The sequence below is a fragment of the Carassius gibelio genome, chromosome B16 (assembly GCF_023724105.1).
Source record: "Carassius gibelio isolate Cgi1373 ecotype wild population from Czech Republic chromosome B16, carGib1.2-hapl.c, whole genome shotgun sequence".
Taxonomy (NCBI): Eukaryota; Metazoa; Chordata; class Actinopteri; order Cypriniformes; family Cyprinidae; genus Carassius; species Carassius gibelio.
The window spans coordinates 10,412,032-10,426,606 of NC_068411.1; the positions used below are offsets into that span (position 1 = coordinate 10,412,032).

At 37.3% G+C, this 14,575-nt stretch overlaps 1 protein-coding gene across 2 annotated transcripts in view; it reads right to left on the minus strand.

Annotated features, from left to right (window-relative positions):
- Positions 1-10,068, minus strand: part of cdkal1 (CDK5 regulatory subunit associated protein 1-like 1) — a 186,017-nt gene extending 175,949 nt beyond the window's left edge. Inside the window, exons 1-3 of one of the 2 annotated variants that reach the window (XM_052579496.1) lie at positions 9,887-10,068; positions 9,248-9,408; positions 5,828-5,940 (exon numbers count right to left, since the gene is read on the minus strand). In XM_052579496.1, the coding sequence (XP_052435456.1) occupies positions 5,828-5,940; positions 9,248-9,405 (271 nt within the window). In that variant the 5' untranslated portion in view covers positions 9,406-9,408; positions 9,887-10,068. The remainder of the gene's footprint in view (positions 1-5,827; positions 5,941-9,247; positions 9,409-9,886) is intronic. The other variant, XM_052579497.1, reaches the window with a different exon arrangement.
- Between the last annotated feature and the right edge of the window lie 4,507 nt (positions 10,069-14,575).

Here is a 14,575-nt window from a genome sequence, read left to right on the forward strand (position 1 = left end):
TTTTTGTTCGAAAATCTATTGCACAAATCAACCAACACAAGTTTTGAAAACGAAAATAGGAAATTGATTTTAATGACCATCTCTCGGAGCGGGTCCTCTTTATTATTATTTTTTTTTTTTTTGGAGCATGTGTCACAGCAACTGCAGCTTCGGACACACACACACATAACAGCAAATAATACTTCTGCACAATGTTTCTCTTTTTACAACAGAAATGTGAATTCTGATGGTATTCAGACAGTCTCATGAATACAGATACAGATTCGGGCTAGAATCGCCTACATATGCGATTGTTTGTTGTTTTTGACATTTCTAATCGTAAACACAGCCATGTTGAAGCCTAATGTGTTGCATTATGACAGTCCACTCTGGTTATTGTTTTTGGAGAATGTTGCACTCCTGTTTGTCATTGTGCGCGTAACTTCACGCCAATAAATCATCAGAAATATTGGTCTTTACCAATATATTGAATCTATATAAAATGCATCTAGACATGCTAAATTGATTTTACAATCGATTCAATGGACACTTGTCACTCAACTCGAACAGGATTTGCAATGAGGTTTGAAGGCATGGGTTGAAGACCCAGTCAGTGACGTCACAATATGCTAATTTGTTTAAATTCCTACCTATGTCATGTATGTTTTTTTTTTACATTGATACTAGAGAAATATATATATTTATAAATAAATATGTTTAAGGATGGCCTGACTCGTGGAAATTTTAAAAGCCGCTTGAGTCTTGGATCCTTAAATACTTCTATAACTGATATTCAGAAGGCAGGCTGCATCTGCACCATGAGAGCGTAACAGCACCCTTTTCAGTGAGCAGCGCGTCCAAACAGCACAGCAGATCACATAACAAGCGCTTAGGGTTGTTTATGGTATATATCTTTCTGTGCTATATCTTCTAGTGTTTTTATTTAAAGCCAGACGCACTTTATTCAAACCATTTCAGCTTGTGTTTCTCTCTCTCTCCAAGTTTAGAGCTGCGGATGACATGGTTATTCCAACAACAACAGAAACAACTAAACACAGCAGAAGTCAATCCTGTAAATAAAGTTATACTGTGGAGGACAAAATAAATAAAAAATCGTTTAAACTCTAAAAGAACTAATTGGAATAGTTTGAAGCACAATAGTGTCCCACGCTTAAAAAGCGGAGGATACTATAACTGGTATGTGCATGAGTGAACATCAAGTCAGCAGAGGTCATGCTTGAACTGAACTCATCTGAATGGTTATTAGTCTAACATTTTTGCATTTCCACCTTGCTTCTGAGATGCAAGAGGCATGCGGTGTGAGAAAACATCAGTGACCTCTAGTGACACTTGTAAACAACATAAGTTATCTTACACATACAATTTTTTATTTATTAATGAGTAAAATCTATATTTATGTATTAATAACTTGAAGAGCTCTAAAATAACTTTCTCTGAGGCTGAAGGCCACCGATGCTCTGAAGTGTTGAGGAGTGCTGGAGATCATCGATGAGTTACAGTACAGACCAAAGGTCTGGAAACCATTTTTAATGTTTTTGAAAGAAGTTTCTTCTGCTCATCAAGCCTGCATTTATTTGATCAAAAATACAGATTTTTTTTTTTTTTTAATATTGTGATATATTATTACAATTTAAAATATATTTTTTTAAATGTATTAAACTTTAAATGATCATTTATTTCTGTGATGCAAAGCTGAATTTTTAGGATCATTATCACATTGTCCTTTAGAAATCATTCTAATATGATGATTCATTATCAAAGTTGGAAACAGTTCTGCTGTTCAATATTTTTTCAGAACATGTGATAAGTTTTCGGATACTTTGATGAATAAAAAGTAAAAACAAAATTAAATAAAACAAGCTATGTTTTTAAAATATAAATATTTTGTAATAATATATAATTTGGGGTCAGTACTTTTTTCTTTTTTTAAATAAAATCAATACTTTTATTCAGCAAGGATGTGTTAAATTGATAAAAAGTGATAGTAAAGAAAAAAAAAAAATTATATATATATATAAAATTATTATTTTTTTTTTTTTTGAATAAATGCAGTTCTTTTTATCCTTTTATTCATCAAATATATTAGACAGCAGAAGTGTTTCCAACACTCATAATAAATCAGAATATTAGAATGATTTCTAAATGACGTCAGCACACACACAGAGCAGTGAACACACACACACACACACACACACACACACACCCGGAGCAGTGTTCATCATTTATCCTGCGGCGCCCGGGGAGCAGTTGGGGGTTCGATGCCTTGCTCAAGGACACCTAAGTCGTGGTATTGAAGGTGGAGAGAGAACTGTACACACACTCCCCCCACCCACAATTCCTGCCAGACGGAGACTAGAACTCACAACCCTTCGATTGGGAGTCCAACCCTCTAACCATTAGGCCATGACTTCCCACGACTAGGCCAAGAAGGGCTGGAGTAATGTTGCTGAAAATTCAGCTTTGCATCACAGGAATAAATTATTATTTATTTATTTTTTAAGTATATTCAAATAGAAAACTATTATTTTAAATTTTAATAATATATCACAATATTACTTTTTACTAATATCACTTTTTCCACTAGAACAGCAAATAAATAAAGTTTGTGTTGTAAAAATCCTGCAAATCCCCCCCATGCCATAAAACAAGAATCACTTAAACATTTAAAGGAAATACTATGTTCATGACTGGGGTCACACTGTTGCCTTTAAGACAAAGCCTGACCATCACAGAGGAGATTCACTGGTCAATACTGACCCCTGCAGACAGGTTTGGGGTATAGTCAGGATAAACCTAGGATTCAGAGAAGAGAAGAGAATGATGTACATCCTTTAAGATAAACCCTGTCTGTCTATAAATAAAGTCTGTATGTGTATTGCTGTGTGTGTGAAATAAACTGATGACACATACTTCTGCTGGTTTTATATTAACATCTTGATAGTTATCTTGATTAAATTATGTTGTGTGTGTGTGTGTGTGTGTGTGTGTGTGTGTGTGTGTGTGTGTGTGTGTGTCAACATACAGTGCTTTGCTACAAGCTTCGTTTTAAGTGTTCAATTTTTTCATAGTTTATGTTGCCTTACATTATTATTTTCTATTATTTTTTATTAAGTGTATTTTAAGCTGACCTGAGCAGGCTTTATGATGACTGCTGAACTCCGCTGAACTTCTCTCAACTCCGTAGCCCAACCGATGATACATTGCAAGGATTCACCAGTATTTGTATGTGTATTAATTTGTTTTGGTTTTTTGGTGTATTTTTTTTTTTTTTTTTTTTGTGGTTGAGGGAACACGTGGGGAAAAGTCCCCTGTCCAACACTGTATCACTGAAAGAAATCTAGGCTCACAACATTTTATGCCATCGACAAACAAACGCACAGTGTATTTAATACATCGTTTTTACGCGTCTCGTCACGCCAGAGCTGTCAAACGTGTAGCGATACAATGTTTTTTTACATAACTTACAACCCTCTACGGACACCTTGGCAATTAAATCGCCATTGGATAGTAATTAATTTTAGTTTACTCGCCAGTCAGTCAAACTTTATTATAATCAAGTATCACTTAAGAATATAACTTTAGTAATTAGAAGTAAACTTGATTACCATGTTTAAGTGCTTATTAGTCATTTTAACTGAACATTTTAACTGGACTGGTGGTGGTGCTTTTTTGGTCATTCAGTGTTTCTGTATAAAAAGAAATAAAATAAAATTCTTACAAAAATACTGATAAGATAATAATATGATTCCTACTAATAAAAACTATAAATCACACTAAAAATTAATGAGCTGCTGGATTCATGAATATTAATCAGGTTTTGTGCGTTCACTCGAACTGATTTGCTGAAATCAAAACAGGGACGAAGTTAGGTGAGTGTCAGCCAATAAGATTGCCATTCGCGCATTAACTCCACCCACTACAGGAAAACCCAGCTGTTCTTAAAAGCTGACGTCTTCCATAAGAACTCAATTTTTTGACAGGAAAATACAACAAATAATATTGTTTAAATTATCAGCTGCAAACACTGTACTTGGAACAACGCCACCATTTTGAGCCCGGTTTACACCACCTTTCTCCACGGAGCTGCTTTGAATGATATTACACTTTATTGAGTGTTGAACAGACAAAAAGGAATTTTGTAATGGTTTCATGGAAACTGTAAGGAGTTCTTTTTTTCTTTAGCAGGGCATTGATTATCATACTGTGCTGCACATTATTGACAATATTGAGCTGAAGCTTGACTTTGCAAATTTAAAATCGCAAATCAAATCGCAATGTAAAAAAAAAAAAAAATCACAATTAGATATTTTCCCCATATCGCACAGCCCTACACAGCAGAGCCAGGCACAGACCAGAGACACAGACCAGAGACAGAGAGAGGGACAGAGAGGGAGACGCAGACCAGAGGGACAGAGGCAGAGAAACAGACGCAGACCATAGGGAGACACAGAGAGACAGACGCAGACCAGAGGGACAGACGCAGATACAGAGGAAGACACAGATATAGAGGGACAGAGGCAGAGAGACAGACGCAGACCAGAGGGACCGACACAGAGAGACAGACGCAGATACAGAGACAGACACAGAGGGACAGAGGCAGAGAGACAGACGCAAAGAGACAGACGCAAAGAGACAGACGCAGAGAGACAGATGCAGACCAGAGGGACACACACAGAGAGACAGACACAGATACAGAGGGAGACACAGACACAGAGGCAGAGAGACAGAAGCAGACAAGAGGGAGAGACACAGAGGGACAGACACAGACGCAGAGAGACAGACGCAGAGAGACAGACGCAGAGAGACAGATGCAGACCAGAGGGACAGACACAGAGAGACAGACACAGAGAGACAGACACAGATACAGAGGGAGACACAGACACAGAGGCAGAGAGACAGACGCAGAGAGACAGACGCAGAGAGACAGACGCAGACCAGAGGGACAGACACAGACCAGAGGGACAGACAAAGAGGGACAGACACAGAGACAGCTTCTCCTTGGTTTCCACTGTAAATAAACACTGCTGTAATATGAACTATCCAGAGACCAGATGAAGAGAAAATACTATGTAAACTTTTCAGAAGACAGTCAGCTCTCCTCAGAAACACATTCATATAAACCCCCAAATCATTATTGAGGATTTTCTTAGTTTGTACATCATGAACAGTGAGTGATCTGCTGCTACAGTATTTTTCTCTGTGCGTCCATCTTCAGCGTCACTGGCCTGTGTTATCGGGCATTAACAGACTTCATATTTACACACAAATGACATTGTGCAAGTCCAGAACAGAGATGAGCTGCAATAAGACAAAAAAACGTCTGGTTGTGATGGTGTAAGTTCTGGGGGCAGCTCCTTAAGTTAAGTCATCCTACACACTTGTGACTGACCGCTCGCTCACTCCACAGGAGGAGGAGGGTCAGTGTTTCTCTCTACACTGCACTACACAGGGTCTCATACGCTTTCAGTCTTTGAGGACATGGAAAACAGCACACACCGCAGGAACGGTATAATGGAAAATATTAGTGGTTTTAAAACCGTGACATTTTGAAACTGCAGTATACCTTGAAAACAGTAATGGGCCCATGCCTAATAGTTTTATGAGATCGAGGATTGTATGAGATCGAGTACGAGTTTTACAAATGTAGTAATCTGTAACTATGAGAAGCAAATGAGGCTATAATTAAATAATTTGTAGGCCAGTAATTAAGACAAAGGGTCAATAACACACAGAATGAATCGTAGTATGGTCTAGCAGGAGTTGAATCAGTACTATAACAGTCAGCAGTAACTGTTAGTGATAGTGGGATCACGAACTGATGTGGTACCTGTGATCTTATATCCGCTGGCTGCCAGCTGTCCGGCCATGTATTCTCCATCAGAGCTGTTGTGAGAGCAGCCCCAGGTCCTCACCCAGATCTTCTGTGTGCCCGGAATCACACTGAAAACAAGACAGAGCCTTGTTGAGATATTCTTAAACACATGAATCTAAGCATGAAACAGTGGAGGGAAGTCAAGATGATCTGTCTGGTCTGATCACAGTGTTAGAGATCTGTTATACACCTCACAGTCAAACATTCAGTCCCAAGCTTTATCCACTAGATGGCAACCTTCAATAAGTGAAGCTTACCAGACACAATCACCCCGTTTCACTGAGAGGATTTCTGGTTTTCTTTTTGTTTCTTTCTTTTTTTTTTTTTTTTGATTTTTTGCTTGTTTCTGTCATAACATTTATTTGGGTAGATTCAGCCATTAAAAGTGACTCTAAAAATGTAATATATCACAGGTTAAAAATGTACCTCATAAATGGTTAATAATTCAGCGGCTCTTAAGGGTAAGGTCTCATTAAACGTAGAGTAACGAGTCACATGACCAGGATGCTTTTATCATCTTGTCAAGCTCCTTTAAAAAGGAACATAGACCTTTTAATATGTGTCTTTGTGGGAATGAGATGATGTTGAGTAGCGGGATAGAAACATCCCAAGCTCAATAAACAACATTACGGGTTTCACAACTTAATTATCACGTGTTTACATTATCATTCGGTTATTTTACCATGCTGATTTGTGTAAATGAGTAAGTATATTTAATGCTACTTATGCTGCGTCAATGTTAATATTTTTTAATATGGCAAGAAAATGTTCTTTAAGTATTTATCACTACATTAAAATTATATCACAGAAAATGACAAACGTTTACTTTCACAGGCCGTCATGTATTTGTGAGCTTATAGCAGGAAGATTAAAACTTTCAGACATCTGTACTACATCTTTCTGCAGTTTTCTGAGATATCTAATGTTGGATTCTCTGTATCTGATGCATGATTTATATCAAGACCACATCCGGGTACTTTCATGCATCCTCTGTACTTAGGGTTATTGGGACTGAGCTTGACGGCTGAACACATACAGCGAGTATAAAACATCTGCAGACACCGAACACTGCAGCTTTTTAAGGTGTAAAAATTAAAAATAATTATAATATATTTAAAAACCAACCTTTTGATACTTTTAAATTAAAATTAACACCAACAAAACTCATGTAAGAAACTTCTGAAGGAAAAAGGGAAAGACCTGAGATCACTTGTTTGTAGTAAGGTCCAGACTGTTTTATAATAAAAGCATTGTTAGGATCACACTTTAACCCTGTAACAGTAGATCTGGACTCGTGTGGATAACACTGCTCAGAGTGAAATTAAATGTCAAATCCTGAGAATGGTTCATTTTGCTCATTCCTACACTTAACAGGAAGTGTGATTAATGGGTTAGGGTTATAAATGCATAAGTGTTAAAGGGAAAGTATACCCCAAAATGTTGTCAATCACTGACCCCCATTTCATTCCAAACCCATAAAAAAAAAATTTGTCTTCAGAACGCAATTGAAGATATTTTGGATGAAAACTGGGACGATTGTGACTGTCCCATAGACTGCCAAATAAATTACACTGACAAGGTCCAGAAAAGTGTGAAAGACAGAATCGTCCATCTGCCATCAGTGATTCAACCGTAACATTATGAAGTGATGAGAATAGGGTTAGTGTGAGAAGAAAACAAAAAATAACTAATTTACTCAACAATTCCTCTCCTCTGTCTCTCCACATCACAGTAGTGTACGATCTTCTGAGTCAGCCGTGCCACGGCTTCCGAGAATGCAATGTTTTCATTTGAATGAAGCATAAATACACATAGAAAATGAGTTCTTGTTGGCTGACTCAGAAGAGCGTAGAAGAGATGACCAAAGAGCTTTACAGAAGAGCAGGAGTTACCACATACACAAAAAACAGACCAAACAAAAGATTTAAAACCACCCATTTAAAGGGTTAACACGTCACAGAAGTAAATACACTAAGAAAACGAATAAATAGACAAGCAAGGGTCCATCTGATCTCTAAAGGTGGCTGGAGCACAGACGAGGACTTTTAAGAGGCTTAAGAGTTTCTTTAGCAGAGGAGAAAATGGCAGAAAGACGAAGAGGCAGAAGAAATGTGTTGCAGACAATGGATGACAGGGAGTTAATAAGACGCTATAGATTAGATTGTGCAAGGATCATCTTATTAGAGACGTGCTAACATCTCCGACACAGCGCAGAAATGCCATAGTGTCAGAAATTAAAGTATTCACTACATTACGATATTTGGCAACTGGGAACATGCAACAATGCAATAGTGATGATTTGGGTCTGTCACAACCTTCTGTAAGCAGAGTGATCACACAATTACAGCACTTTCAGAACATCTTATTGTGTCACAGTTCATTTAGTTTCCACTGGAGATTCCCACCTTGCAGGCTCTAAAAACTGCATTTATGAATATAGCAGGCTGATAGGTGCGCACAAGCAGGGGAATGAACCGTTAATAGTTTGTGCTATACGCTCCCATATCTGCTTCTTGTCCCTTGCTGTGACACCCGGCCCGAATTATCCTTTAAGAATGGCCTTGTGTTCATCCACTAACTGGGCTAACAGTAAACTCTGTTCCTCTGTCCAGTTTGGCTTTCTCGCCCTTCTTGGTTTTGATTCCATGTTTGATACATTAAAACCAACATTCGAACCGCCACTTAAATAGGACAGCAATCACTGTAATTAGAAAGAGTGGAACAATTTTTATCATTCTAAGCCAATCAAATACCTTATAGTAAATTACAAGCATGGTAAATAAAAAAAGGATTTATATACACAGATATAATGTGTGTGTGTGTGTGTGTGTGTGTGTGTGTATGTGAGAGAACGGTCAAATAGGATAAATTACACATGTAAATTCAAAGTGAGAATTAGAATACATCCAATACTTAAAATCACTCTTTTTTTCCTTCTTGGACAACCAACCAATCATTGTCTTCGAAAGATTGTGTCATACATAGCAACGGGGTCAACCCCGCCTCCTCACTAAGATGAAAGTGTTTGTCTTTTCCTTACTCAGAGTTGCTCTCAGATCGGTCCCAAATCGCTCTTAAGTTGAGACTCTTACATAAAAGTTTATAAGCTAAATTAAGAGTTTTCCGAGAGGATTCTTAGAATCTTTATAAATACGGGCCCAGACCTTCAGCCCACGCGAGACTAGCTCTTAGACCTACCCCAGACTCCAGTCTAGATTAGAGTGAGGAGAGGTCTATGTTATCAAAGACAGCTGATAAATCTAAAAGAATAAGCATCACAGAGAGTCCAGAATTATTTCAGACTCAGAGCTGTGAACAGACTTATAAGCAGAATGAAAGACTTAACAGATCCTCCTTCAGTTGGAGGTGTCTGACCTGTCGGTCTGAAGCTCTTCTGCTGCGGGCTGGAGCTTGTGTTTGCGTGGACGAGGCACGATGTTGCTCCGGGCAGACTGACGCTCGTGAGGAGTGGGGTCATGAGAGGTCACCATGTCCTCAATATCATCAACAGGAGAGTCACACATAGACGCCATGACCTGTGAACACACACCAAACACAGAGGAGTACAGCTTTATCAATGATCCTCACCACACAGTACTTCTCTAATCACACATCAGACTGAACAAACACGTGTCTGTGTCAGCACACTGAGGGTATGGGACAAAATAACACTAATAACAAAATAACACTTACAGGTTTAATAATAACAATCTGACAGAGACAGACCCAGAGTCGTGTCTACATGACACCAGTCAGATGTGTCTTCATGAGGATCACAAGCACTGATGTGTATCTGATGCTCACTGTATTAAACCATGTGTTCATGTGATGGTTTCTCTAAACAGTTCTAATTCAGAGAAATCAGACTAGACCGCGATACACATAATACACGATGTGTCCAGAGGTTTAAAGTGTATCATCATCGAGTGAAATAAACAATGTTTCAGTTCTGCTGATTATCACGTGTCTGCCTCAAACAAACTCTCTCTAAACTGTCTAAGATAGCTAACTTACCGGGAAGACGGAAAATACAATCGTACCCAGAAACGTAAAAAATCCGCGTCAGTTTGAGGGGAAAAAAGAGAGTTATTCTTCTCTTTAAATGGTTATTTTAGCGTTGTTTTGCTAATAGAGCATCATGTTAGAAGGTTTCCCCTTTAACCTCTCGACGCGTTACGGCAAGCGTGAGAGGACAAACCTCACCCTTCTTCTTCTTCTCTACTATTAAAGGCGGATCGCAACCAATTTTTCCGGTGCATACCGCCACCTACTGTACCGGAGTGTGTAATTCATGGTTTTAGTATTTCAGGTTACATTTTAGTGATCCCAAAAAATAAATAAATAAATAAATATAAAAAAATAAAATAAAAATAAAAAAACCTTATCACTTATCCCAGTATCCCTTCTAAATTCCTCCCCCGTCCTAATTCACATATCTTATCACGTAAGATGTTCCTCTCAAAATCAAATTTACTACACTTCATTATGACATGCATGACATTTTCAGGAACATAACATACCTCACATTTATCAGACACACATTTTGCCATTAAATACAGCATTGATTTTAATCCAGTATGTCCAAGCCTTAATCTTGAAACATAGACATAGACGCGATCAGAGCTGTCATATATCACAACTTTTCAGTGTTTTCAACCACATACTGTTTATTTTAGGTTTCAAACATATAAATTCACATAAGTACAAAAAAAAAATATATATATATATTTAGAGTTTGTAAGATACACACTGATGTCTATGGAAGAGGTAATAATAATCCTTTCCATTATAATTCGACACGTTTTATTCATATCAGACACACATTGTGTAAGTAACTTCAATGTTTACTCTATTCTATTCCCAGTTCAACAGCCACTTACTTTTAGGTATTTCAGGAGAAGTGGATGAATTAACGTGTTGTAAACATAGAGGTTGTAAATCAAACAGATCCGATTCTCTGAACTGCGTCTGCGGCACAAACTAACACGGCGGCGCCCATCGCGCATACAGATCAACTAACGTGATCGTTATACAGGTGTTTAAACAACAATATACTTCCAGTTGCATACTGCGGTCAAGCCAGCCGCACTTCAGAAAAACACCGTCAAGCCAGCCGCGAGTGAAATTTATATGCGCGTGTATTACTATAATTACGGCATTAGCAGGAACAACAGAGAGGGAACGCGCTTTCAGAGCGCTTTTCATCTATACGTTCAGATTTGATCTATGACGACCTTTTTCGCCCATCTGCTCTAATATTCGTGTAACTTATTGTTTTCCTTGACTGCTCTGTATTACTATAATTTTCAGCCTTTCAAAGCATTACAATTATTAGTAGAAAACGAGATATGGGACATTCATTGATTTAGAAGACACTTTTTTATGATGAGAAAGAAGCAATTAAAGGTTAGTTCTTAAAGAAGACATCCCATACTATATCCATACCTCACATAAAACCATTTTACTGGAGCCTTTTAGAGATATAGGATAATATTAAACTTTACAAGTCTTTTAAGATCCCATTTCTAACAAGTAGAAAAAAACAATGGTCAGTTCTTATAAGGGACTTCGCATACTATATGCAAACTTCATATCAAACCATTTTACAACAGCATTTTTGAGATATGGGACATTATTACACTTTAAAGGGTTATAAAGATCATATTTCTAATAAATAGAAAAAAACAATGGTCAGTTCTTATCAGGGACGTCCCATACTATATACACAAAAAATCATTTTGCTAAAGCATTTTTGAGATATGGGTCCATATGGCGATTAAGAGGGCTATAAAGACCCCTATAGCGGAGTACAAAACTTTTTATCCACAGGAAGAAGGAGGCGGAAACCGGCCATCAATCAAATAAGGCTTTTAATAACAAAATAAACACAAAACACTGCGACAGCCCTTCACGGACGACTGTCGCTTACAAACAAAAACCAAGTACAAACTAAAATCATGGCCTGGCCTGGCCCTCTCTCGTTGTTCACTGTCGTCGCACCCTCTTTTGTATCCTTCCATCTCCACCGTGGGACGCGAGACCGGTGAGTGGAGCAGGCGTCGCTCATTTCCAGTCACTCCACTGGCCTCATTCCGTTCTCATGGCTCGCGGCCCCACCCCACTCATCACAACCCTATTTCTAATAAGTAGAAAAAAAACAAAGGTCAGTTCATATAAGGGACATCCCAAACTATATGCAAACCTCATATCAAACCATTTTACTGCAGCATTTTTGAGATATGCGTCCATATCGCGATTTAGAGGGCTATAAAGTCAACATTTCTAATAAGTAGAAAAAAACAAAGGTCAGTTCTTATCAGGGACATCACATACTATTTGCACCCTTCATATGAAACCATTTTACTGCAGCATTTTTGAGATATGGGACAATACAATGATTTAGAGGGCGATAAAGACACCATTTCTAATAAGTAGAAAAAAACAATAGTCAGTTCTTATCAGGGACATCCCATACTATATGCACACTTCATATGAAACCATTTTACTGCAGCATTTTTAATATATGGGACAATACAATGATTTAAAGGGCTATAAAGACACCATTTCTAATAAGTAGAAAAAAACAATAGTCTGTTCCTATAAGGGATTTCCCATACTATATGCACACCTCATATCAAAACCTTTTACTGCAGCATTTTTGACATATGGGTCCAAATGGTGATTTCGATGGCTATAAAGACACCATTTATAATAAGTAGAAAAAAACAATGGTCAGTTCTTATAAAGCACATGCCATACTATATGCACACCTCATATCAAAGCATTTTACTGCAGCATGTTTGAGATATGGGTCCATATGGCAATTTAGAGTGCTATAAAGACCCCATTTCTAATAAGTAGAAAAAAATAATAGTCAGTTCTCATCAGTGACGTCCCATACTATGAGCACATCTCATATCAAACCATTTTACTGCAGCTTTTTCCAGAAATGGGAAATTATTACACTTTAACGGGCTGTGAAGATCCCATTTCTAATAAGTAGAAAAAAACAATGGTCAGATCTTATAAAGGACATTCCATACTATATGCACAAATCATATCAAACCATTTTACTGCAGCATTTTTGAGATATGGGTCCATGTGGCAATTTAGAGGGCTATAAAGACAACATTTCTAATAAGTAGAAAAAAACAATAGTCAGTTCTTATCAGGGACGTCCCATACTATATGCACCCTTCATATGAAACCATTTTACTGCAGCATTTTTAAGATACGAGACATTTTTACACTTTAAAGGGCTGTAAAGATCCCATTTCTAATAAGTAGAAAACAACAAAAGTCAGTTCTTATCAGGGACATCCCATACTATATGCACACCTCATATCAAACCATTTTACTGCAGAATTTTCGAGATATGGGACATTATTATATTTTAAAGGGCTATAAAGATCCCATTTCTAATAAGTAGATAAAAACAATGGTATGTTCCTATAAGGGATGTCCGAAACTATATGCACACCTCATATCAAACCCTTTTACTGCAGCATTTTTGAGATATGGGTCCAAATGGTGATTTAGAGTGCTACAAAGACCCCATTTCTAATAAGTAGAAAAAAACAATGGTCAGTTCTTATAAAGGACATCCCATACTATATGCACACCTCATATCAAACCCTTTTACTGCAGCATTTACGAGATATGGGACATTATTAGAATTTAAAGGGCTATAAAGATCCCATTTCTAATAAGTAGAAAAAAACAAATATCAGTTCTTATCAGGGACATCCCATACTATATGCACACCTGATATCAAACCATTTTACTGCAGCATTTTCAAGATATGGGACATTATTACACTTTAAAGGGCTATAAAGATCCCATTTGTAATAAGTAGAAAAATAGAATAGTCAGTTCTTATCAGGGATGTCCCATAGTATATGCACACATCATATCAAACCATTTTACTGCAGCATTTTCGAGATATGGGACATTATTACACTTTAAATGGCTGTAAAGATCCCATTTCTAATAAGTAGAAGAAAACAATGGTCTGTTCCTATAAGGGACGTCCCATACTATTTGCACACCTCATATCAAACCATTTTACTGCAGCATTTTCAAGATATGGGACATTATTACACTTTAAAGGGCTATAAAGATCCCATTTGTAATATGTAGAAAAATAGAATAGTCAGTTCTTATCAGGGACGTCCCATATTATATGCACACATCATATCAAACCATTTTACTGCAGCATTTTTGAGATATGGGTCCAAATGGTGATTTGGAGGGCTAAAAAGACATAATTTCTAATAAGTAGAAAAAAACAATGGTCAGTTCTTATAAAGGACATCCCATACTATATGCACACCTCATATCAAACCCTTTTACTGCAGCATTTTTGAGATATGGGTCCAAATGGTGATTTGGAGGGCTATAAAGACATAATTTCTAATAAGTAGAAAAAAACAATGGTCAGTTCTTATAAAGGACATCCCATACTATATGCACACCTCATATCAAACCCTTTTACTGCAGCATTTTTGAGATATGGGACATTATTACACTTTAAAGGGCTATAAAGACCCCATTTCTAATAAGTAGAAAAAAACAATGGTCAGTTCTTATAAAGGATATGCCATACTATATGCACACCTCATATCAAACAATTTTACTGCAGCATTTTTGAGATATGGGTCCAAATGGTGATTTGGAGGGCTATAAAGACATAATTTCTAATAA